The following is a 25,658-nucleotide window of genomic DNA, read 5'->3' as shown; positions in this document are numbered from 1 at the left end:
GACAGGGTGGCCTTTTTTAGCACACATTTTGTTTACCTCTGCAGAAAATATCACAGTCAACACCGTGTAACTGTGATTCCTAAATAGTCTGCAAAATATGTCAATTAAAGTATGATGTGCCTGGTTTTTTGATTAAATCTTGGTATTTCTTTAGGGGTGGTATAACTGACAGTTTTAGGAGGTAAAAAAGTCCTTCATTCCTGGGAGCCTTCTGCAGTGTGCTCCAAAATGTTGTAACTGGCAGATTTCAGTAGGTAATGAGTCAGGAAAATAATTTAAACTATTTGGTGAATATATTGGCAGCATGGGATAATAATGATTTCACAATGCAAAACTTAATATTGAGTAGATGACCTTATAGGAACTTCAGATTGCTTTCCCAAAACTAGGAAACAGACACATTTTTTGTTCAGAGGACTATGCCAATTGTGGTACAGCCTGGAATATAGGGAAAAAGCACAAGTTAATTCTAATATCTCTGTGAAGGTGATGGTTCATTTGAACACCTAAACTGTGGGCAGTCTAATTTCTTTACTGACAGTTTTGTGTGCAGGTATAAGACAGATACCTAAGCAGCCTGGAACCTAAACTTGCTACAAGAAGGCAATGCCACTGCCAACATTTTCTTGATTTTAGACAGTTGTGCCATGGTAATGGAACCAGTTTGGTGCCATTAGCTCTTATAGAAATAAGAGGAATGAAGAGTCATAATATGTAAAGGCTGAAAATTCTTCCTGGGCACAGACTGAGAAGATCAAGGGAAGAATGAGAAGCAGCAAAAACCAATTTGTTTCCTGGATGGCTTACTAAACTTGTGTACTAGTAAAATCTTGCCTTTCTTATTACTTTTCTTCCTGTGTGGTCAGGACAAAAAGTAGCACTGTCAGCTGCCACAGCAAGGAATAGCAGGAAGGAATTTAACATTCAGAAAATATGAATGTTTTGTAAGTTTCATAAATATGTTGAGAGATTTTATAACTACAAACTTCTTCCCTTGGTAATTACAGGTCAAATTGTTTTCTGATATGAAAAATCCAAGTTACACTTTGATTTTCAAAACAAGACCAGCTTATCTCAGCAGAAGATATTGTTTCTCTTTGCTGCTGTAACAGCAAAATTAGAGGAAATGCAATGGACATTCCATATTATGTACAAGCCATACTTAGCCATTCAGATGGCTTGATATTTAGCCCAAGAGCCACTCTGTTCAGCTCACAAAACATTAATTTTTTTGAAGTCTGATTTTTTGCAGAGCAGCGTTCTTCCCCAGCTCCTCCTCTTGCAATTTAAAGTTCTGACTACGAGTTACAGGTTTGGAGCAGTGTCTTTGGTGGGGAGGATGGGGGGAGAGCAGGGGGGATTGGAAAGCTGCCCAATTTCATATGATAAAAGTGAAATTCTCTTCTGTCTGCAGGACAATCCCCAGGGAACAACGTATGAAACCCAAACTTAAATAAAATCATATCCTGTTTGCAAACATCATATTCCCTTTGCTTCTCAGTAATCTGGACCCATAAACCCCAGCACAGCTTGAGAGCCCATTCCTCATCTAAACAAATGCCATAAGCCCCTTTATACTTTTACAACCATGTCAGAAAATAATATTGACTGCCAATAGTGATGTGATGGGAGTTGCCTCCTCTGAGCCATAAAAGAAGCAGTCTGTTATCAATTTCTCTAAATGCATCAAGGGAATTATGGGTCGGTTCAGTTCCAAGTTATAAATGACAATTCAAAAGCCGCAGAAGTGTTTGAAGCTGGGAGCCGATGATGACATTATCATAAAAGCCTGCTCTTCTTTGCTTTTGTGGGGTTTTTTGCCTATCAACTAGACAAAAAAAATATGGCTGAGAAATGACTTCAAGATTTCTTCACACAGCAGCAGGTCAAACAGGCAAGAAAACAATCACTATTTTTAGTGACAGACAGAGACAAGGAGATGAAACTTAGTCCCATTAAAAGTAGATTTCTGCTTCTCTTATTGTCATTTTCACAGCACAACAGGAGAGGAATTGCAATAGATGGATACACTGGTCAAATGATCAGTTATAGCTCTAGTGGCTGTTTACAGATGAAAAACAGTCTGACAATCCACAGAACCAAAATGTAATTTGTGATTATTCTCCCCATTTGGCCACTTCACCTGCAATCTACCCACCTCTCCTGGAAAACTTTTCACATTCCAAACCTCTGACCAGCTGCAAGAAACCATCTCTTTTTATTAAAACTGCTGGCCATAGAGCTGCTAGTCTCTCTCCAACACAAAGAATTTCATCCCTCCGGTATTAGAATTCTTTAACAACAGTTGGTTCTGGAACAAGGTTAAGCTTGAAAGAAAAAAAACCATAAAAAGCATTATTGCAGGAGGGAGATTCCATACTTCAGTGGATTTTATACTCCTGACCCTGGATAGTCCTCTGATAAAATATTAACCATCGGTGAAAGAAAACCTGTTATGGGCAAATTTAGGATGCTAGCTTAGACAAATTTTTTTGTCTCTTTGTGAGATATGTTCAGTTTAGCTGTACAGATGAAACAGAGTTCTGATCTTAGGTAAGAGAGCTAATTACTACTTATATCATTCCTTATCACACTAAAAAGTTTATTTGATTTCTCCTGAAAGTATAACATATACTACACCAATGACCGACATAATCAATCCCTAGCACAGCTTAAAAGAAAATTCATAGAGATGAAAAGTGTGTACAAAATGAGTACACTGTAGTTTTACATAGTTTTTTTCATTGCAACAAAAGATTTAGTGGAGTGATGGTAAAGGATCAGAAAATACTAGTTATGGACACAGGCTGCCTCTTGTTTGCTGTTTAAAGTTCTTGAAACAAACTTTCTTTTACTGCAACTGTAAGTAATGTCCAAAGGAGAGGATCCCTGATGTTGGCTGCAGTTTTAGAACCAAGATAAGAAAATCAGTAATAGAGTAGAATTCAGGGTTATGGAAGTTACTAGGACTTTTGTTTGTGAACAATATAAGTCCATCAAGTGATCATGTCTTCAGTGTTTAGGAAGAGGAAATCCTAGCTTCCATTCCTTGATCCAAGAACAGTTTTCATTCTGTTGAGTGATTCTTTCACATCAAATTTATAATCTGTTTGTGGAACAGGGCCTCAGAACTAGGACTTGGAAGTATTTATAATTGTATGTAATAGGAAGATCATAGCCTTAGGTAGATGGGCTTATCCTACTTATGGATAAAATCTTACTTGTCCAGTGCTCTTTCCAACACTGGCATCGCTAGTGCATGGTGTGGGGGCCCCCAACCAGAAATAATATTTGATCTCTTGTGTGGTAGCAACGCTCTCTAAGAAATGATATCTCTGATATTAAATACAGCCTGGGAGTGGACAGAACTGAGCCTAGGTTTCCCATCCCCTGCATGAGCAGTCAAACCATTAATCTATATAATGACAGAGCTGCATAATAACAGCAATGTCCCCGTATGGTTAGAAAATAATACGATCAAAGAGCTCTGAAAACCCTCATCTAAAAGGCAATCATAAAGTCTCCTGCAAGAATGGAAAGTTTTTTTCTTAACACTGTGTTATTTTCTGCAGCAAACAACTAATGATACAAGAAAGGAGGAAAAAATATACAACAAACATAAAAAAGATAAAATTCTTCCAACCCTCCCTAAAATCTTTTCATGAACTATACTTCCTGCTTTTCATTGATTACTGCTTTATACCTTTCAAGTTGAAAGCTACTAAGTAGCAATATTTCTTCCTCATTTCCACCATCGTTTCTGAAAGTAAGCTTAAGAATTGTTTTCCACATAGTTTGAAGCAGCTCCCTTTCCCTGAGTTTAACCAATCAACAGCTAAATATCGCTGAAAGAAAGCTCCTAATCTGATTATTTACCTTGAAAAAGGTCATAACCCATTCCTTTAAAAGCGCCCCACAGCAAGCCTGACAGTAATCATATATAGAAAGGCAAACCAACTAGAAAATAAATAAATAAAAGATCCATTTCTACAACATGTGCTTTAATCCAATTTCCATGAATTTAAATAAGAAATAAATGAAACAGACTGGGGAAAAAAAAAAAAGTGTAGATGAATTTAAATGCTTGAAACAGTGAAGTTGTACTGAGCAATTCTGACCTGTGTTAGCTTTAGAATGAAACATACTGTTATCAGTAGAAGGATTTCAAAGCACATCTCTGGTCATCTCTGGTCACAATAATCTGTTTAATAGAAAAGTCTTATCCTTTGCTTTTTAAAGATAGTAATTTTACTATCCAATGTCCTCAAATAGATTTTTTCTAGAACTTTTACATAATCTCCGTTTTACTTAGAAGCCTGAACATCCTTTCTCAAATTTACTAATTTTTTGTTCAATTTTCTCTGCACCAGCAGTGTGAAAAATTACCTTTTTTACACACCAGCGTGTGCATGTGTGCACACAATAATTTACAGAGGTGCACGTGCAAACACATCTATATGTCAATGTGTAGTGTTAACTGAACCACATATAGAAATGATGCCCAAGTTTCCAGATGGGCAAGTTGCTAGTCACCAACTTCCAAATTTTAGGCAGGATTTTCAGCAAGCTAAGCCCAAGGTAGAGGATCTGGAATGATTACGACTTCCTGATTATTTTATTTTTAATTCATAGTTCAGAAATCCATCAAAATGACAAAATACTGAAGGGTAAAATGCATTTTTTTTCTTGAGTGTGTTAAAACCTTACAAAATTAGTATTTCTTCTGCCATATAAACATACTAGTAAGGTATGGAATTTATCCTTCGTGAAGGAAAAAGGTAAATAAATCTGTATAAGGTAGCAGCGAAAGTTGACCACCAGAGATAACGCTTTTATGTCTGCTCAGACTTTTCAGAGAAAATACTCAGAGAATTCACTGGGAAGCAGTTAAAGGGAAGTAAAATATACATCAACCATCCAGCTCACTGGTATCTAGAATATTACCATTTCACTTTGATATTGATGACATCAGTAAATAATGGATCCAGCTGGACCAAAAGCATTAAATACTTTTGTGTTAAAAACTCACTTATCTGAAAAATTATTTCTCCTCGGAATTGTCTTTGCTACAATTTAATAGGAGCATGATACTGGTATCAGTAGAAATTCTACATGGTTTTTCACTAATTTAGCTTTACTCTTTCACCTAGTGTTGCAACATGTTTCTTTCTGCAGATTTTTGTCTACTGTGTCCTAATATGAGCTTGTCTTTCAGGATGAATCTGTTTCAAAACAGGGTATAAAAATGCTGACATAATTTATTATTTCAATACCCTTTTCATGCTAAATGTTAGTGTTGGCAACTTTTTTATCTTTCAGAGAAGTGTGGAGCCATATTTGCTTTTCAACAGTGCATGAAACAGCTTCTCCAAAGCTCATTGTGCTATAACAATTGTGCCCATGGTACTTTCCTCAAGAAAAGAGTTCATATAGAAAACCCAAAGTGGGATAATTAGAAATTGGCACATTTACACAAAATTTGTTCCTAATTCTCCCATATGCCTCTTGTAATGTGCTGTGTCCCATGTCTTTGAAGACACAGTGTGATAATGGCTCATATTTCATCTCTACATTTTTTATCAGCTTCTGAAGACTTTGAACTGATAATGCTAAAGAATTAGCCAGAGAACGCATATGTTGTGTGCAGTCCCTTTTGTGGAAAAAAAAAAATCTACTTACCCCCAGTCCCCCACAAGGCAACAAGGAAAAGAGTTTTTGAGACACGTTTCCTATATATTAAAGAAAAAAAGAAACAGTAAGTATTGTTTATCAAAAAAGATATTTAAGTACTGGAACAGTACTTCCTTATTCTTTACAGTAATTCAGATTACAGTATTATTATCACTATAAAAGTGCCAGATAATAATTCAAAAAATAATCATAATACTTAGAAATCAAATCAGCCATGGGACTTTTAAGGTGCTCTTATGCAACAGTGAAAAATCTTAACACAGGTAAGTGGTAATTTCAAAGGAATAGAATGACCAAAATTCCACAGAAAATCACTCTGAACTAGGGTGACTAATCATCCTGATATCTGTAGCTGATAAGCAGCTTGACTAAGCTACTGATGTCAGTCTCTTTTCCAGCTACAGGACTGTAGCACCTCCATCCAGCCTACATGACTGATGGGATGAAATATGCTTGAGAAGTACCTGTTTCTTTTCACTGACAACAGAGGGAACTACATTAAGTTTACATAAAACTGATAACTAATTTCTTAGCTTCTTTGCTTCAAAACAGTTTCTCCTTTGAAAATTGCAACCTTAGTCTTTCTATCTATGTAAAAATGCTTTTTCTTCATTTACATTACATCAATGATTGGATGAATATTTTGAAAACATAACTTGGAATACTATTTTTTCAGTATTATTCAGTAAATACATTATACTAAAGGGAACAAAAACTTAATAGACTTAAGAATTTAATTTCTAGCTAATCTACTCTATACATTGGCTAATACGATAGGGTTTACCTTAATGTTTATACTCACATTTTATTAATTTTTTCTTTTTTTGGTACTGCTAAACTCACGGTTTGTCTCGATAATGACAGTATGAAAACTGGGTAAGGATCTCAGGACTCGATGCAGTTCCTATCCCAGTGTGTAATCTGATCCTAAGGCAGCTGTGGAAGAGAACATAAGCTTTTCCCCTGCCATATCACAGAACTGGCTTTGTAACTTTGCCATCTGGAGGAAACATTAGATAGTGAATCACTGGAGTTTCCTAGAGGAGTCATCCATTGATATGGAAGGGGTGAATGCTGCAGTTACTCATGTTTAGCAGGTGCCAATGAAATGCATAAAGACAACTATAAGCCATCATCTTTGAAGTATGAGAGACCAGACTGCAAGGTCTGGGATGAGGAAAGTGCTTTACACTTTGAGTAAAATCCAAGATGCATTTTTATCCGATGAGAGGCCTTTGATCAGTTTGCACAGTGTGCGAGAGAAGCCAAACAAAACCTCCTGTGGAGCTACCAGGGGAAATGCAGGTGCAGCAGCTATGCAGAGTATTCTCATACTGTGAGTCCTAATGGCCCCAGACATGCAAGGAAATGTTGGCTGCAGGAGACTGTCAGAGGTGCAAGTTGGAGTTTCCAGATCTTGCTAGGCAGATCCAGGGACCAATTTTTCACTTTTTACTATGGGGAAGATGAAAAAGTCACAAGCAGATAACTAAAAAAATTAGTGCTGTTAAAGCGACAGAAGACATTAATGGAAACATAAGATGTAATTTGAGATAAAAGAAGGAATTTTTAGATTACTGAATGACTAGACATTTTTTCTTAAATTCCATGGCAGAGATGGGACATAAGAGACAGCAGATGAATTCTCATTTATCTCCCTGCAGCCAGGCACATTGTGCATGGTGAACGCTATTAAAAACAATAAACATTAAGTAAAAACAGAGAAGCAGATGGTGAGGAAGGACACTGAAATCAATCAGAAGATAGTACTAAAACTGGGGAAAACAAGCACGGGAGCATTTTCAGCGTATCAAGAAGCTTGATGGAATGCTCACTTCTTATTGCATGATGGCTTAAAAAATAGTAGTTGCCAAACTCTGAAGAACAAGAAAAACATTGAGATTTAATGAAAAGAACAGTGGAGAAATGATGGACTAAGAGAAAGTGAAACCATTGCTTAGCTAGCCTCACAAAAAAAGGAAAGCTCACAACAGCCTGCCAGAAATGACAATCAATAGCAAAAAGCTACTCTAAAACAAATTGGAGTGAGAATTTCCCGTGATATTTGAAGTTAAGGTTCCAGAAGATATTGAGATATTTTAGTGAGATAGAAGATAAGTCTAAATCGTCAAAATTTTTTGACTTTGTGCTATGGCAAAGTTTGTAGTCACCAGCACTTTAAATTCAGTACAATTGTGTACTGATAGAACTAGAAATGTTCCAAGACTTGTATTCTAGAATATCAATGCACAAAGGCATAGAAGCTAGTTTGTCAAATTAGGTGCTGAGGAGCCCGTCACTGACTGAGGTCAGGTCCCTACAGAAGTCAAGGAAGTTGATTGGGAGATTGATGACTGAGGCCTTAGAGTCTGATAAACTGAGGAAAAATGATGAGTAAAAGCTCACTTTCAAAAGAAAAAGAAAAAAAAACTTCAGAGAAGGCAGATGCACTCCTCCAATGAGGAACATGAAACACAAACCTTTTCTGGAGCATAAGTAGTGAGCAAATGGTGCTTCTGTCTTTTTGTATGGGTAGAGGAGTGAAGAAAGGGAGGTTAGGTCCTACTTTTCATTAAGATGCAAAGCCATCATTTGATGGAGCTATTTCTGTAGAAAAAATTATACACTTTCATTGAAATAGAAATCTTTTCTGAGACAATGTTGTTATTTATGATATCTTTATAAGAAACATTTTCTTTAGATATTTTCCCTACATGTATATTGAATTTCTGTAATATACAAAGGTGTTAATTTTAATGTCAGAATTGGTTAGGTTCAATTTCAACTGAAATGGGGACACCAAAATCAGGACTGCATTTTGGAAAAAAATGTAAGAAAGAGACAATTAGGTTCCTTTGTCCAAGAGTCTGGAAGCCCAAATGATTCGAGCTTCCAGCCAGAAAACAGGCACATGAAAAAGCATGTGGGAAGGGTGTTTTATTGACTTTTGTCTTGGTAAAAGGCCATGTGAGATGCAACAAGAAAATATCCTAGAAACAGAGAGAGAAAAGGGCAGTGAGCCAAGGATACAGTCAGAATATGTTCTAAGAGTGTGATCTTGATATAAACTTAGACAGTAAATGTCTTGGACTAAGGGTCCAATAAAAAAGGCAAAACATGTCCAGTAAGAAACTGTGGGCCAAGAAATTATTTTCTGAGATTGGATAAACAAAGCTTTCTACATTCTGAGTAGATCAGCAGACATTCAGTCAGGTCCATTCCTTCTTAACCTTGTACCTGCAACTGCACACTGCATCCCAGAGGCTGCTCAACCACTGAGATCCAAAACTGGAATAATATTTTGTATCAATGTATACAATATTAAATAGTGTAAAAGAGAAATTAAAAGTAATTAAAGCCAACAAAATCATTGAAATGGAATGCTTGACTGTATCAAAAAGGAACAATTTAACAATGTTGATGAAATCAAATAAAAATGTTTCTAATTTAATCAGAAATTTAATTTAATTGGAATTGCAGGAATTTAGAACTTTTTCTTGGAAGCGCTTTTTTTTTAAAGAGGATTTCCTACTTAGAAATTCAAGCTCCTGAGAATCTATTATACTGTAAATATTTTTCAGTTTTGATGTTGCCTTGGCTAAGAAAATGTATAAACCTATATAACATTATGATCTTAGGACTTCCTGGAGCAAGAGTCTGCCTTACAGAAGAAACAGCATAAGTTTCCAAAGCAAAATAACTGCTTTGTATTACTAGAATTGTGGCAGCAACTTCTTTTGATGGTTAATGTTATTTTTGTTTGGGTTAGATTTGATTACATTTAGGAAAAGCTTCACATCTTAGAAGAAGTGTTATAAAAATAACTGAGAATTAGAGTGTTGCATCCAGTGTGCTGGGACATAAAGAGCAGGATTTCACTCATGGATTTTCATGCACTAGGTTTTTGTGTGTTTCTAACAAGTAGACTTGCTTCATGTTACATCATCCATGCAGAGCTCATTTTAACCCTACTTGTGTATTGTAAAAGACATAAGCTGAGCATCAGCTGCGCATGAAGCTATTTTACATGGAAAAACCTGTCAGTTTTCTGCTTTTCTGTACAAACATAGGTGCATTTAATATGTTAATGTATTTTCCCCCGTGTTGTTCAGAAAGATAGCATATCCTGCATAATGAGAAGGCATTAAAATAAAGTTCACTTATTAGCAAAGCTTAGGCATAGTATCTGCAGACAGGGTGGCTGAAATAGTTGAAATGAAGCAAATGAGAACAGCAAACAAACAATTCTGACAAGCAAGTGTATCTTAAATTCCTAATTTCAAATCAAAGAATACAAGGAGGTAGAAAACCAGCTGTGTTCAAATTTGCCACTGACCTCCAATGGAGAACAAGTTACAGTAAAAGGTTAGCACTGATGATTTTTGAAGCAAATGAGGAGAAACTCGTATCACTGCCTTCCAGCCGGTGTATTTTGCTAATCTATATTTGGCTTCCATTGTAACATTCTCCTTGCACATAGCAATGCATTTGGAAAAAGTGAATTTTTGTCACACTGCTTGCCAAGTGTTTTAAACTGACACCAGCTATGACTAATGACAGTGCTGGAATGTGCTGTTCTCAGTAGAATAGAGAGGCCTGTACAGACCTAGGAGTTTCCTGGGGTCCAGCTTCTGTCTGTTCAGTGGGCTGGTGCCATACAGCAGTGAATGATGTTCAGAGTGAACCAGCTGTATTTCCTCCAGACTGGCTTTTCGACCTCGAATTCGCTGAAAGAAAACAGCAGAGGCCTACAATATTCCACTGACAATATTTAGGGAGAAAAAAAAAAAGTAAAGGTTCGAAATAACATTTAGTATGATTAATAATGGGTTGAAATTGCATCATGCAGGAATGTGACACTGATTTGTTTATTAAAATAATGCTATATGAAAAACAAATGCGTGTTTGCTTTATCACAAAATGCTTCACTTTAGCCTTAGGAGAGTTATCTTAATACAGGGTTTCACATAAAAGAAAAATAAAATATTCTGACTCTTTTCTACATAATACTTTGAGAGATACAAAAAAAAAAAGATAAAATATTTTTTAAGTAAGAAATCTGGTTAGAAAAAAAAAAAACCTGATTTAGAGAGCAAAATATTATTCACACCTGTAAGCTGCAGATGTGTTTGGAATGAGGATTAATGTGTTTTGCACCATTACTAGTACTTGTGATTTATGCTGCTAGGAGGAACATGATCACCGTGAGGAGAGACAGGGAGAAAAAGAAAATTAAACTTTAAATGCTTTAGTAACACATTTGTGTATGTTTCTAAATTTTTAATGTGTGATCAATACCAATATACACACATTTGTGATCACATGTGATTAATATTTTTGCTGCTACACATGATGACTCACTTGCTTTCTTACATTTTTGTAAGTGAAGTTTGTCTTTTTGACTGGGTCTCCAGCCTATATTTGCCCCGAAACAAGATGTAAAAATCTGAGACATCTTTCTACAAATCAGTTTAGGAAGGAAGAAAAATAGGAAAGAAAAGATAAAACTAATACTTTCTTATTTGGCATATGTATTCCTTGTGTGTATTTGGAGTTACAGCATATCATAAAAATATTTATTTATCTTCTTGTGCTAGAGCTGCACAGCCTTTGAAGATACAGCAACATGAATCTGATTTTTTTTCAGGATTGGGCATAATAAACATCACTGTCAACAAAGTTCTGGACCCAAGATCATCTTTCCTGTTGATATTGGATAAAGTAAAGAGAATACATCTTGATTTTTTTGCAGACCTGGTCCTTATCAACACTGAAGGCCAACTCTCTCAGAGCTTAGACTGGGTCTGTCTGACTCTCAAGGTCTACAGATACACAGGTAGAGCACTTATCTAAATAGACTACCCTATTTTCAACTAGATTGATTTGCCTGTTGCAGAAATTCATTTAGTTCTAGTTTTCTTGGAGGTTAAATTCTTATTGTATCCACCACCTTGTCATACACATTGGAAACCACCAATCTCTGCACTAGGAGAGGAAAGCGATATTATGACTATTAAAGAGAATGTGCACTACAGAAAAGAGGAGATGCCTGGGGGATGGGGGGTCAGAAGATCCATACACAATTTATATTGAGTTAAGCAGTGGGATTTTTTTCTGACTAATCAGGAGAAATATCCTTTGAGTTAGAGCTAGATGACTGTGGAACAAGCTCCCCCTCAGGGAAATGGTGGAAGCCCTATTTCTCTCAGTGTTTAAAACTTGACTAGACACAGCAGTGGAAAGAATCATTTTAGGGAATGATCCAAGAACTAAATGACTTAATAAACCCTTTTTCATCTCTAATTTCTTCAAGCCTCTCCCAGTCTCACATGAGAATTTGTAGCAGTGCACTCACATCCTTTTAACACACAGTTGCACAATCAAATTCAGCACATTATGTTACTTCATGGAGTCAGTAAACTCTGTAATGGTTCTTCTGGGTCAGATTAAATATTTTTCTTCACAAGTGAGGTGACTGGTAACATTTATTCCTTCATCCATTCTCATTAAGGTGCATGTTTCTAACAAGCTGCTTTCAAATGTATATACCCAATTCTCCACAGCAAATCTGGGAAGGGAGTCTGGCTTTTAAGACAGATAAAAAAATGTGTAAGAAAAGTAAAGAGGAATTTTATGAAGGTCATGCCAAAGAACCTTGAGCAAAATACTTACTCTCTGGTCACATATTTTCTACAAGGTATACAAAAACTCTCAGACATGTTTAAGACAGTTAATTGTCTGGGGTTTTTTTAAGTGTTGTTAAATGGAATGCCATATCCCTTTAACTATAACAAACCACACAGCCAATTATTTTTACTATGGGTGCTCTGCAATATCTGGTCTGGAAGTGGTCTCCCAAAATGTTTTGCCAACAACATACCTTCTACCCAGTATCACCAGTCAAATTCTCTAGGGTGCAAACAGGTTATGCAGAAGCCAGTTAGGTGCAGCAGTCAAGCAGCTCTGAGAAGGAAACCCCATTCCAGGCAGATGCCCACAGTGAGGTCCTTGGAGGGCAGCCACCAGCTGGGCTGGCAGAGCCCAGAGTGCTCTTTCTCCATGGCTGCTCCAGCTCTAGCATCAGCAAGGACATTTACACTGTAGGTGGCAGGAGGAAAGGGTAAACAGTGAACGTGTCTGTGCTGTTTCTGCATTCCCTGCTCCTCATTTTGTGCTCCTTTCACCCCCTCTTTGCAGTATCTCTGCATATCAACCTCAACTATCTGAGGCTCTGCACAGAGGAAAAAAGTGCATTAAAAATCACCTGTAATATGTTCTAAGAATAGTTCTCACACAATGATGTCAGGATTTAGCAAATCTATACAAGCTTTTAAGTCTGTTGCCAGAGTCTCTCATGTAACTTCAGTTATGCAAAGTGATCACTTTTGGCTCTCAACTAGCATGAGTTATCAGAAAACAGAACATATGCACTTTTGTAACTTTACGCCTACACTTTGAGCCACGTCTTTCTTTTTTATTTGGAAGTGTCTCTTAATTTTCTTAATTTTCATGGTAGTATCAAAATTATAAAATGTAGCAGGAAATTGGCATAAAGCCAACAAAAAAGGAGAAGTAGCATGGGAAAACAGATGAACAGTATTTGTTTCATTACAGAGAATTTGAACAATACATCCTCCCATCTACTACATCCTTAGTAGAAGGCAGGTTATCCTTTTCTAATGTGTATGGCAATTTGTGCGTTGGCTTTGTCCTCTGACATATATGGTTCCCTCATCAACAGAAACATTTATATATCTCAGGAGAGTGAAATACTTACACCTGAGTGCCTTGAAAAATCAGTCTAGAACTAGAAATCCATTGTCCTCACAACAGGAAGATGTTTTCACCTTTCACAGAAATTAAGGTCAAAGTCTGGTCTTCTTTTTAAAAGAGACCATTAAATTTTCACACAGACAGCCTCTATTAACTTGAAGATTTTATTTGAACTATCAGCAGAGTAAACTCATGCACAGACAGAGATTCAAAAGGACAAAGGTGATGCTGGCTGTTTCTCTCTGCTAAACTAACATGAATTGTTACAAAAATTTGGGTATTTTTCACTCAGGTCTCTTAGTGTAATGTACTGTACTTTTTGTATGAAATTCCCTTAGGCTATCAAGTTTGCAAACAAGGTCTCCAGATCTTTTCCTGCCTTCCTGAGATTTCTCATAGTTGTTAATTTTCCTCTTACTTTCAAAACTACTCACAGATAACATGTTCTGTGCCAGTCAGAATACTCACATTGCTTCCCACATCCACCATGTGGGAATTTCAGGCATTCCTCTGACACACATGCACCCACATAGAGATGCATTTATTCTCTTCATGTTTTGGTCATCTAGTGCCTAACACTCTGAAGATTTAGCTTGATTTAGAACATGTTAAACACTCCAAATATTGTTGCTCTTTAAAAAAGACTAACTTTTCCTGCATTATTTTAGCTTTAGTGGCAAATTGAGGTTCAAAGAGTGGAGTTTTTCAAATGTTTCTGTTTATGTGATCTGGCAGACTCAACTTTAAATTCTTTCCTTTCTCCCCTTCAGTTGATGAGATGTGGACAGCAGGAGGTGTAAGATGCCTCTCTAATCCAGAAAACTACTGAAATTTAGAACAAATTCTAGGCTGAAAAGTGTTGCTGGACACAGTCCCTACTGGAGGTAAAGGTGGGGCCACAAAGCAGGACCATGGCTACATTTTCTTTTCTTTTCTGAAAGTGTGCTGATCACTGTAGCCTAATGTCAGTCATGTGTGTATAAATTACAGCCCCAAAGGAGTTATTTGAATACTTCCTCTCCCTAAAAAAAGTGGAGACACCCCTACCAAAACATTATTCAGTCCTTTTATTGTCCCAAAGGTAGGGCCGCTAGGCATTGCTGTTTACCAAGGGAAAATTGTAAAAAAAAAAAACATAATGGAGGTTTTTATACCCATCTTTGCATCTTTTAGCTGCCCCTATCTGCATTTGATAACTCAGCCTTTAACAAACACCAAACAGGCATTTCAGCAAACATAGAAACTTAGAAACTAATGCAAAAATATTGTTTATCAATTTTGTTTTTCCAATACATACATACCAGGTCTATAAAAAAGTTCACTATGGATGTGTGTGAGGATGTCGATGTGTGTGAATTACTCCACTCTCCTGCCCTGAGCTCAGTCAGGGGCTGGTCCCTCAAATGTGGCTCTCTGTGACTGGCAATGGTCTAATGTATTTTTCCCTTGCCTTGAGGAATCCTATGGAGGAATTAATCTATCTGTTTGGAAGTAGGATATGATTTAAAAAATAATCTGAAAGCTAAAACTAATTTTTTGGTTTAGCTAAAGTCCTCCAAACTGTTGTTTGAATAATTCTAGAGCACAAGTATCTATGGCTAGAAAGACAAAATACAGTCTGGAAAAGCAAGTCCTCCTGGCTGTGTCTGCAGCAGTAAACTAAGCAGTGCCAGGAAACATTCCCAGGCAGAGCAACACAATCATCTGTACTATTAAATTGCTAAAGTGGTCCTTCATACTGTTTTGGCTGAGCAGCAGCTAGCACTCTTCCAAACAACTCCCAGACATGGTTTGGTCACTGGCATGGGCCAGGAAGCATTCCTGGTAGCATGAACATGGGCTTTCCATGCCAGTTGGCTGCAGGGGTAGAGAAGTCTCAGACACATTTTATTTTGTAGCAGATACACAGCTTGTGTACCCCATTCAAACCGTGTTATGATTTTGCCAAGTTGTATTTTAAAAATAATTTGGGGTCAGCATGAGTAACATGTGCAGGTATATACAAAGGCAATATATTAAGCTTAGATTAGTCAACCTAAATTAATCTATGAACTGCAGCAAGCATGGTGTTAGCCTTAGTCTGCATGACTTTCATCATCCTGTGCCAGGTTAGTTCTGAACACTCAGCCAGTCATCTCTCCATTGCCAAAGACCTGAGCTGTGTGAGAGGACTTAATCCACACTAAAGGATTTAGGAACCACATAAAGCTCTCTGCTATAGATAACAAGGGTCATAGAGATACAAGTTGTTAATTTTCATAAGGGTTTCTTGTTAGATCTTGAAAATAGGGAGGGCCCCCTAAACAAACCTGTGCCCAAGGATACATACAGTGCAAGGTAAAAAAACTGAGCTACCTCTGACTGAACTTTAGTTTTGGTCCTAAAACTCCTTATCAAACAAAGAGTGGGCCTGCAGCCCTCCTGTGGGACTGCTGTTTTAGTTAGAGAGAATAAAGTTCCCCAATAACTGCAGAGGATTTTCTAAGTGGCTGCTGCAGGGTGCAGTTGTTAACCTGCACTTTAGACTCGGTATATGAGGTAACGCATGGGGCAAAACCTGACCAGTGATCTCCCACCCCTGACAAAAGCTGTGGGAAATTATGCTGAGAAATTATATCAGGAAATGGTAGTGTCCATGAGGGGGCATTCAGAATTCAGCAGAAGTGACAGTGCAGTTGCCCATGATCCTTTCACTATGCACTTTTGGTGTGGTATGTTCCAGAAAGCACCTTGATTGTGGCTTTTTATATCTTGGATAATGCAATAACCACTCCTTTAGTGACACAAGGTGTCTATTCAGCTGAATGACTTTCTATACAAACAAAGCACCAATTAAGTGCATCACTGTAGCCTTTCTTATTTTGGAAAGTGAGCAGTTTTAAGCACTGGTTTGATGTCAGCACATGCTAGATAATTTAGTGAAACAAAGGATTCCATCACCAAATATAATTCTGTCTCTAGCTACATAAAAGGATCTACATAAACACCAGATCTATGCACCAGCTTCACACTGAGACTCCTTAATTTTATCATCAGGGTTTACATTTTGACAGCTCATTTCAAATTTCAGCCTCATTTCAAAGCACACAGTTGGGGTCAATAATAGCTGAATGCAGTTCAACATGAAGTGACTTTTTTACTCTCTCCCCCCTCACTTGATTATGCAAGACCTAATAAGCTGTGCTTCAGGTTTTGAAATTTTAGAATTGCAAGAGGAAACTTTAAATCTTCCAGGAAACTCTTACACTGCATGCATCTCAAACTAACACATACCACTTTTTCATTTTACACCTTTTTTTCTGCTGCAATTTCCCCCAAAAAATTGCATATTAAACCATGCTTCAATCAAATATAGTCAAAAAAGGTGTAAAATGAAAAAGTGGTATGTGTTAGTTTGAGATGCATGCAGTATAAGAGTTTCCTGGAAGATTTAAAGTTTCCTCTTGCAATTCTAAAATTTCAGAGCCACACAATTTACTTTTCAGCAACAGGTGTTTGTTAGTGAAGAAAGCAGCACATAGCAGCACACTGCATTTTACTTATTTTTCCTCTTTTGTCTTTTCTTTGTAATACAGAGTCCTTAATCAAGAAGGTAACCAGGCTTTATTTTATAAAGCACTGAGCTGCATGTTTAACTCAATCTTGAAGTATGTGATTCCCCAGTGAAACCACTCATGTGATAGGTGGCCTTAAGGGCCTTGCTGAAAGTCTTCTTGAACATCAAAAAAGTTATCTAAGCTAAAAAAAAAGAATTAGCCTGTTAGAGTGCTGCCATCTAGTTAGATGAGTGTATAAAACAAATCCATTTACAGTGCTTGCAATATCTCACTGACTAGGACACTGAGCTACCTACAGAAAATCTTTGGGGACAGTCACTAATAGCTATTCAAAGGGTTCCATTGAACCAGTTCTTTTGGGTTTGTAAAAATATGAGGATATAAACAAAAGCAATTAAACAGAACATGAGAGCCATGGCAATTTTAGGATCCTGCAGAACACTAGCAAATTTTTGCTGAACTTTGTTAACTTGTACTGCAGTGCAGTAAACACCTGCAATTGCCACAGGCTTCTGAAATTGACAGTGCTTCACAACTCACAGGAAGCAAGGACTGGTAAGAAAAAGCTACTTTTAACTAACCCAAATCGTATATGATCCTTACAGACCATATTTTCTTGAATCAGGTTTAATATGCAATTTTTTGAGGGAAATTGCAGCAGAAAAAAATTACAAATTTGCTATTGCCTATAAGATTGTTCTTGAATGTCTTGGGGCTTCACATGGGATCTGTTGTATACCAGGTAAAGGATCATGCTATGAAAACAGACTTTAAAGTCTGAAAAAAGACAAGATGCAATATGCTTACAGAGTGATACAAACTAAATTTTAAAAAGTATTCTATGCTACAGAAGTAAAATCCTTAGTTGCTTGTAAAAGTTAAGAATCATGCTGTTGGGAGGACTGCACTTTTTGACTACTGCTTGTCTACATTCCTTTATAAAGGTGAGGAATAATCATGTCTGGGTTTTATATTCTGATGCATGTGGAGGCATACACTGTGTAAATTCTTTATTTTCTGATTGGGAAGTGTGTTTTCCTGTAATGCATTATTTTTATATTATCAGTTACGACCAAATAATTCCTAAAACAAATTACTCTCTTATTACAGAAGTAAGACAGGTTTAGGAGTTAATGAATTTGCTATTTACTTTAGCAAGTCAGGTATCTGGTCTTAATTTTTAATTACCTCGCACTTGTTTAGCAACCCAGTTTCTTGCAGCCTTGACCAGATGCTTTGGATTCTTCCAGCGTGTTCAGGGTGATTGGCATAGTTCCCACACATGCACTGGTGCTTCAGCATCAGACTGTCATACACAACACCTTCAGCACAAAGACAGCACAAAATCAGAAACAAATGAAACAAATGCAAGTTATACTGTTACCTGTCATGCATGCTTTAGCAAAACTGGATTTTATTTGACAATTGCAGCAAGACGAAAATCCCGCTGAATCATTTAGGTTGGAAAAGACCTCCAAGATCGCTGGGTCTAATCTTTGGCCTTTCTCCACCTTGTCAACTAGACCAGACCACTGAGTGCCATGAACAGTTGTTTCTTCAAGATCTCCCGGGATGGTGACTCCACCACATCCCTGGGAAGACCATTCCCGTGCCTGACAGCCCTTCCTAGGAAGAAATTCTTCCTGGTGTCCTCCCTGAACCTGAACCACCCCTGACACAGCCTGAGGCCATGCCCCCATGTCCTGTTGCTGTTTGTCTGGGAGAAGAGACCAATCTCCACCTGGCCAGAGCCTCCTTTCAGACAGCTGCAGAGAGCAGTAAGGTCTCCCCTGAGCCTCCTTTTCTCCAGGTTAAACACCCACAGCTCACTCAGGTGCTCCTTACAGGAGTCACCTTCTAGACCCTTCGCCAGCTTTTTTGCCCTTCTCTGGATCTAAATTTCTTTTTCCTTTGTGGGACTCTGAACTTTGATTTATGAGGTGAATCTTGTGACACCAATAAAGCAAAGATTATTTCTCAAGAAATTATATTAATAAATGCAATTAACTATAAAGAAGAAGGGTAATTGGGTGATGTCTTTTGAAAGATTTTATGTCTAGAAAAAAAGTCTCCCTACTGAATCACTTGTTTTCTCTTTCTCTAGTGGTTAAAGTTAATTAAAGCTGTTAACCCATATACAAAAAGAAAATGTTATGCATAGAAGTGTAAACAATATAATTTAGAAAAACCTTTAAAAATAAATTACAAAATGGCAATGGTACTCTGCAGTTTTACTGCTTAACTAATGCTATATTAATTCCAGATCTCAAAGCATATCAAATGAATGTTTCAGAGAGTCAAAACAGTGGTGGCCAGAGTCCTTTTTCATTAAAAAAGAAAAGTTCTACCCACTACTCAATTAGGATCAAATCCTGTTGTTTGACTGCAAGTGCAAGGTACCTTTTGAATTTTCTATGGTCATTTACTCAAGAACAGAACAGCTCTATACAAAAAAAAAAAAAAAACTATCAATATCACATTGCTCTGTAACTGTGTATTGGGAGCAAAAGAGAAATTTTAGTGAGTAGGCTCAAGCTAAATTCAATTTTCAAGGCTTTCAAACCAAGTCTGAAACACTGAAAAATGATTTTCTGTATTTACTTGTTCTTTGCATTTCTCCTAGACATGTCTGGAACAAAAATTATTTTCCTTACCGTATGTGGACCATTTTCATTTGGGAAATACTTGGCTTTTTCTTTCCCTTACAGTTGAAAGAGACTAAATTAACTATTTCTCCAAACTGCAATACTTGGCATTCAAAACATCTTATGTGCCACCATTATTGGGGATGCCAACACAATTCTGGGAAAATTGTATTCGCCTGCAACTGAATACAAAATTAAAGTCCAGATTCAACAAAATTCTCAACACCACCTTTATTTAAGAAAGTTCTCTAATGGGTATTGAACATCAATAAAGTCTTAAAAAGCTTTTCTGAATGAGAGCCTGTGTACATCGTGGGTGATTCAAAGTTAAGTTTCTGAGATAATTCAGTTAGAAGCCAGCCAGAAGTTATGCTGCTCTAGAAATATTTATGCTGCCATATTTCTTAGCTCATGCACTTCGGAACTGATCCTTTGGGATCTTGGTATTTAAGCCAAAATGAGAATACACTTATGTTAAGGGTAAGAAGAACACAAATATAAAACCTAACTGCAGTATGACCGAGTTTATGCAAAATTATTACCTAGCAAAAATAATCGTTCATTAGCAATACATTTTTTAATTTACTTTCTTGTTCTGTTTTCTTTTAAAGAAAGAAAAAAACAGTGAAAACCTGGAGCTAATAAGCTAATGCAGCTTAAAATATCTGCTGGCATTGTCAAAGCAGTTAATAATTTCCTTTCTCTGCAGTTCCTCACTGCTCTATCATCAGGTCTTGTAAGTTACTTGGAAGTATGCACACAAAAAAATGCATGCTCACATGCCTCACTTTTTTTTTTCTTGGCACTCACAGTTTTAATTCCTGCAGGCTGTTGGCTACTCAGCTTGTCCAGTTTGGCAGTGGCCATTATACCAACAGATAAGAAAATGTTTCCTCCCATCCCCCTGACCCACAGGGAAGCTGTTTATGTGCTGACTGTACAGGCATCAGGACTTTCAGAAGCTTTCAGGTAGGACAGGCTGTTATATCAAATGGATTTGAATAGAAATGCTTGTTAAACATTAAGAAAAATTAGCTGAAAGTTGAAAGTTACTTCTGCCTGCCATTCTTTCAATTAATTTTTTATTCTTCTTACTTGAATAGTCCAAATAGCAAGTAATAGAAATTATATTAATAAATAAAAACATATTATTATGTTTTTGTTATACAGAGTTGGGTGTAATAATGACACTTCTTTATTTCCTGTATCAGCGTTGCAACCAATTTCGAAATGAAACACTGAAAGTGTGTCTTCAGGATGCCTCCTCTGGTTGACATAAACTTATTTTCTTAGCACTTTTTCAGAAATAAAATATAACTAGAACTCTAATTTTATTGTATGTGAGTTATTTTTTCTGAATCAAAAATCAGTTTAATGAAATGAGGCCAGTATTGCATGGCAGAAGCATCTGCTCCAAACTTTTTAATACCAAGATATTCACAATGAATATCTTTGTATTTAAGTATTAAATTTGTTTCTAGGAGGATTAATTGACTTAAGAAAAGACTGAAATATATGTTTTCATTTATTTCAAGCATTTAAATTGATTTAGGATGTGCAAGTGATTCAGATGTGTGGCTGCTGGTCATACAGCACATGTGCTTGGTACAATACCAGAATGCAGCAGTAGAGCTTACTGCTAAAAATAGCCTCTAGGATTTCCCTAACAGGATTCAGCCAATAATCTCCCCACCCCCACATTAAAAAAAAAAAAAGAAAAAAAAAGAAAGAAGAAGAGAGGGAGACAACTGTTTTCAATTGCAGACTGCTGTGAAATATTAATAAAAGATGGTTATTCTGTCTCTCCAGAGCAAATACCTACAGCCAGATTCTGCTCTCAGATTCCTTGTGTAAATCTGAGCAGCTCCACTGAGACTGGTGGATTTATTCTGGATTTACACCAATATTACTGAGGTCAGAATGTGGCCCTGAAGACAGACGGGAATGGTGCCACCATTGAACCATATAATGATAGGGGACACAGGACAAAAGAAACTGAATTTGCTTAAAGTCAGTAAAAAACCCAAGATTTTCCTGCTGGGGACTCCCTAACACACATCCATTTCCAAAATGCTTTATTTGGGTCAGTTTCTTTTAATAATATTTTAAACAGAGGGAAGAACAAGAGACCTAAAAATCATTGGCTAACAGCATGCTTTGAAGAAGATTAATTGCCCTGGAGAATAACAGTACCAATAAGAAAATCCAAGGGAAGAATATCTAATAAATTATTCCAACAAAAAATCTGAACTAAATATTGTCAAGTATTCTGTAAACTGCCTAAATGAAAATTAAGTGGACTTTTTTTCCACCTTTAACTCATTATCTTGTGAATATACTGTGTATATATTGCTTAATTCTCACAAAAATCTCTGTTCTGATTCCCTTCAGATATTTGGCCAGAAGTATTTTTCTCATGACTCACAAAAATACGGGCTCAGTTTGATGCCCCTGTAATAATCTACTACAACTGTTTTCCTCCTAACTTTTTTTCCTCCAAGAATATATTGCCTTTAAATAGGAAAAATAACCCCAAAAGTAAATAACAACTCAAGGCAGGGACATGTTATTAGATTAATTTCTAGAGTCTGAATTTGCCTTTGCTTTATGGTGGACCAGAATTTTCTCTGTTTGCACACACGCATTCCTTCCTTCCATGCTTTACAAATGGTAGTGTTGCAACTGCTGTGGACAATGGCTGGTTCCATCTCGTGCTCTCTTAAGGGAGAAAATCATAGAACCGTAGGATAGCTCAGGTGGGCAGGGACCTCCAGAGGTTTGAAGCCCAACTCTGCTTAGAACACGTCAGCACTGTGATCAGACCACATACCTCAGGACTTTCATCCTAAAGGATTTTCTAAAAGCCAAATAAGAATAAATAAATCTGGGTCTGAGTTTCTTTCTTTCAAGTGGTCAATGAATAAATGCTAGGGCACCATCCAGATCCAGGAAATAGTATGAACAGATAAAGTCATTCTATACCATAACATACCATATGTTAATAATACACACAAATTGTTTTGTTGGGTTGCTTTTTTTTTCTCACAGAAACTTGTATTAGAACTGTTAGTGTTGCAGTTTCTGTTCATTGTCACTCCAAAGGTATCAGTCTCATAAAAATAGCTTTATTTTTGATGTACTCAAATGCTGGAATGATAAAGGTTACATGTGCAGGTCTGTAAGCCTAGACACATGTCAGGGAAAGAGATTTCTTTAAGCAGAAAGGAAAGGCTTTACTGCAGAGCTGTGTGCTCTGGTCCATCAGCCAGGGGGTACTGGCTATTAGCATAGATACAGCTGCCAGTACCTAGAGGATATAAAAGTACTGAGGGTACAGAGCAGAGATGGAGAAAAAGAAGTATAAAGTTGTAGGGCTGATGAAAATATGAGCATTTAATTTTTTTTCGGTAATCGATAGAGATTATTACCTTGGATGACAATGAAGGGAAGAAAAAAGATTCAGTAAAACAAGAATGAGGGATTCAAGAAAAAGATGTTTCATATTTTGAAAAAAGGAATTTAGTGGACTGACAATCTCAGTTGTAATAAGCTGGCCTTCCTTCCTTCCTTCCTTCCTTCCTTCCTTCCTTCCTTCCTTCCTTCCTTCCTTCCTTCCTTCCTTCCTTCCTTCCTTCCTTCCTTCCTTCCTTCCTTCCTTCCTTCCTTCCTTCCTCCCTCCCTCCCTCCCTCCCTCCCTCCCTCCCTCCCTGTCTCCTTCCCTGTCTCCTTCCCTCCCTCTCTTCCTCTCTTTTTCTCTCTCTCTTTCCACTGGTGTTCACGTAGCAATTACTATAAGGGTAAATTTTGACTCTGCCTAATCTGACTGTCTGCATTTCCACCCTTTATGCCAGGGATGTCCCGTTCCCATCACCGTCTCCATTCAGTGTTGTTGTACACAGTTTCATTCCTTCTCTTATTTTTCCATCTCAACTTCACACTTTCTTTCTTTCTTGATTAGTTCCACTAATGCCACAAGTCCACAGATCTATGTAACCCCCTTGACCCTACTCCCCTCACTGGGAATTATAAAAGATGTCAGTAAACCTTAGCAATCAGGCTGAAGCAGCAGCTTTTTGAAAGGGACTGCAGGTTTTGGGGTTTTCTTTTTTTTTTGAAATGGCAGATTTTTGAAAGGGACAGTGAAGCCTACACACAGTGAGCTCACTTTTGGTGTGCTCTGCAAATCTTAGAATGAGTTTACAATGTTTTGGGGACTCTGTGAATACGACTAGAAATACAGTGGTCTGGTTTAGGAATCCTGTCTATACTTGGCTATTCTTTGTGGAGAAACTCATGGAAAGTGAATTAGTATGTTTGTTCCTGTACAACCCAAATGTTTGTTACCCAACAGTAATAATACATTTTTGCTTGTGCCAAGGTCACATTCTGATTGGAAAGATGGGAGCACGCTGTCTCACAGTTACATACAGTGCCCACTAAGGACTCCATTCTTAATAAACTCATGGTCATAGCCTGAAAAAATGCAAACTTTCAGGGCATGGGGAATTCTGCCAGCTGAAGGAAATAAACTTCTGGCATAAACCTTCATAAACAGTAACTGCAAGTATTTCTTTCCCCCTCTTTTGTTTTTCTTTGTGCACAAAGTAAATCTTAGCTTCTGACCGTGCTTTAATGTGATACTGACATTCAGGCTTTTAAAAAGGTGGACTCTCATGCAAGGTTAGATTACCCACAATAAGAAATGAGGTTTCTGTGGTCATTTTCCTTCCTTTGACTGAAGATTTTTGAGGTTCTAATCACTTTTCTTTGGACAGCACATGCTTCCTGACTGACTGGAATGCCCAGGACATAAGGATAAAACCTGCCTCTGTGGACTCTGCACAACTGCTGAATGACACAGAAGTTGTAACCATCAGCACTTAGTCATGCCTACAGCTTTGCTCTTTCTGTAGAGAAAGAGACCTTGAAGCAAAGACTGATTTGTCAGATGAAGACATTGAGAATTACATCACAGTTTTCCTCCTTACTGGTGGTCTTTCTTCAAATTATTGGTGGTCTCTTTACAAAACAGGCAACGAGAACACAAAGAATAGAACCAGAGAATAGAGAAATGAAAGAAACAGCTATAAATGACTTAAAGGTACCAAAAATGCACCTGTTTCTGTTTTGCTAGAGCTAGTCAATGATAATAATTTATGACTGTGTGAATATTAACCCTGTGATTTATCAGCTGCACTGGTTGAGTTGGTGCCAGTATAGCATCATAAAACAGAGGAGCAATAGGGCTAAAACTGAGCGCATTGCTGCAGGAGGCATTTGAGGTATTTAAGTCTGTTGATCCCACATGAACAAATGCATTTTCCCTGCCTATTAAAATCAGTCTTTAGGGAACCCTACCAGTTGTGTAGACATGCTGGCTGGGTTGGTCCATGTTTGGGTGAGGTAATGTGGAGTCAGTGGGGGAAGATGGGGTCCTGGAAAGTGGTCGATGTTTATCTGATCCTGCCATGCCAACTGTAGCCATCTGAGCCTGGTAGATTTGCAACTGGTGGACATGCTGATGTGCCAGGAACTCCTGTTTCCAAGAAAACAGCACAGTAGAAAGAAATGTGAGATGGGATCAAGTAAAACACTGAGGGAAACATGTCAACAAATTAAGTTCATTAGGTCAGGGCTGTAATAAACAGTGGGGACCCCCACCCCCCAATCTGTACCTAAGGCTCTCTCAATAAATCCATTCAACAGATGTTTTCACACTGACAGTGTGGGCTACTGACTTTGCTGGAGAGTAGGTGATGGCAGGCAACCTGTCAGTTCTCCCTGACAGGAAAAGCAGCTTCCCATGCAAAGGCTTATAAAATACAAAGTTTTTCTAATATATTGAATACATAATATGATGTTAGAACATGCGTTTTATGACTGTACACAAATAGAAGTTAAATTTTCCCACAGCACTGAAAGTGAAAAGTGATGTTCTTACTACTCAGTACCAAATGCACTGAGCAACTGAGAGTCGAGTTTCTGCAGTTAA

The 25,658-nt window shown here is 37.4% G+C and overlaps 1 protein-coding gene across 1 annotated transcript in view; it reads right to left on the bottom strand.

The window, feature by feature from the left end:
* The window catches only part of HDAC9 (histone deacetylase 9), a 274,618-nt gene that overhangs the window by 120,276 nt on the left and 128,684 nt on the right, over positions 1 to 25,658 (bottom strand). Inside the window, exons 13-16 of the mRNA XM_058801306.1 lie at positions 25,025 to 25,202; positions 18,210 to 18,343; positions 10,298 to 10,418; positions 5,680 to 5,729 (exon numbers count right to left, since the gene is read on the bottom strand). Coding sequence (XP_058657289.1) covers positions 5,680 to 5,729; positions 10,298 to 10,418; positions 18,210 to 18,343; positions 25,025 to 25,202 — 483 coding nt within the window. The remainder of the gene's footprint in view (positions 1 to 5,679; positions 5,730 to 10,297; positions 10,419 to 18,209; positions 18,344 to 25,024; positions 25,203 to 25,658) is intronic.

Source organism: Ammospiza caudacuta, chromosome 1, assembly GCF_027887145.1.
Source record: "Ammospiza caudacuta isolate bAmmCau1 chromosome 1, bAmmCau1.pri, whole genome shotgun sequence".
Lineage (NCBI taxonomy): Eukaryota > Metazoa > Chordata > Aves > Passeriformes > Passerellidae > Ammospiza > Ammospiza caudacuta.
The sequence above is the reverse complement of the archived record's forward strand: the minus strand, read 5'-3'. Positions and strand labels throughout refer to the sequence as shown.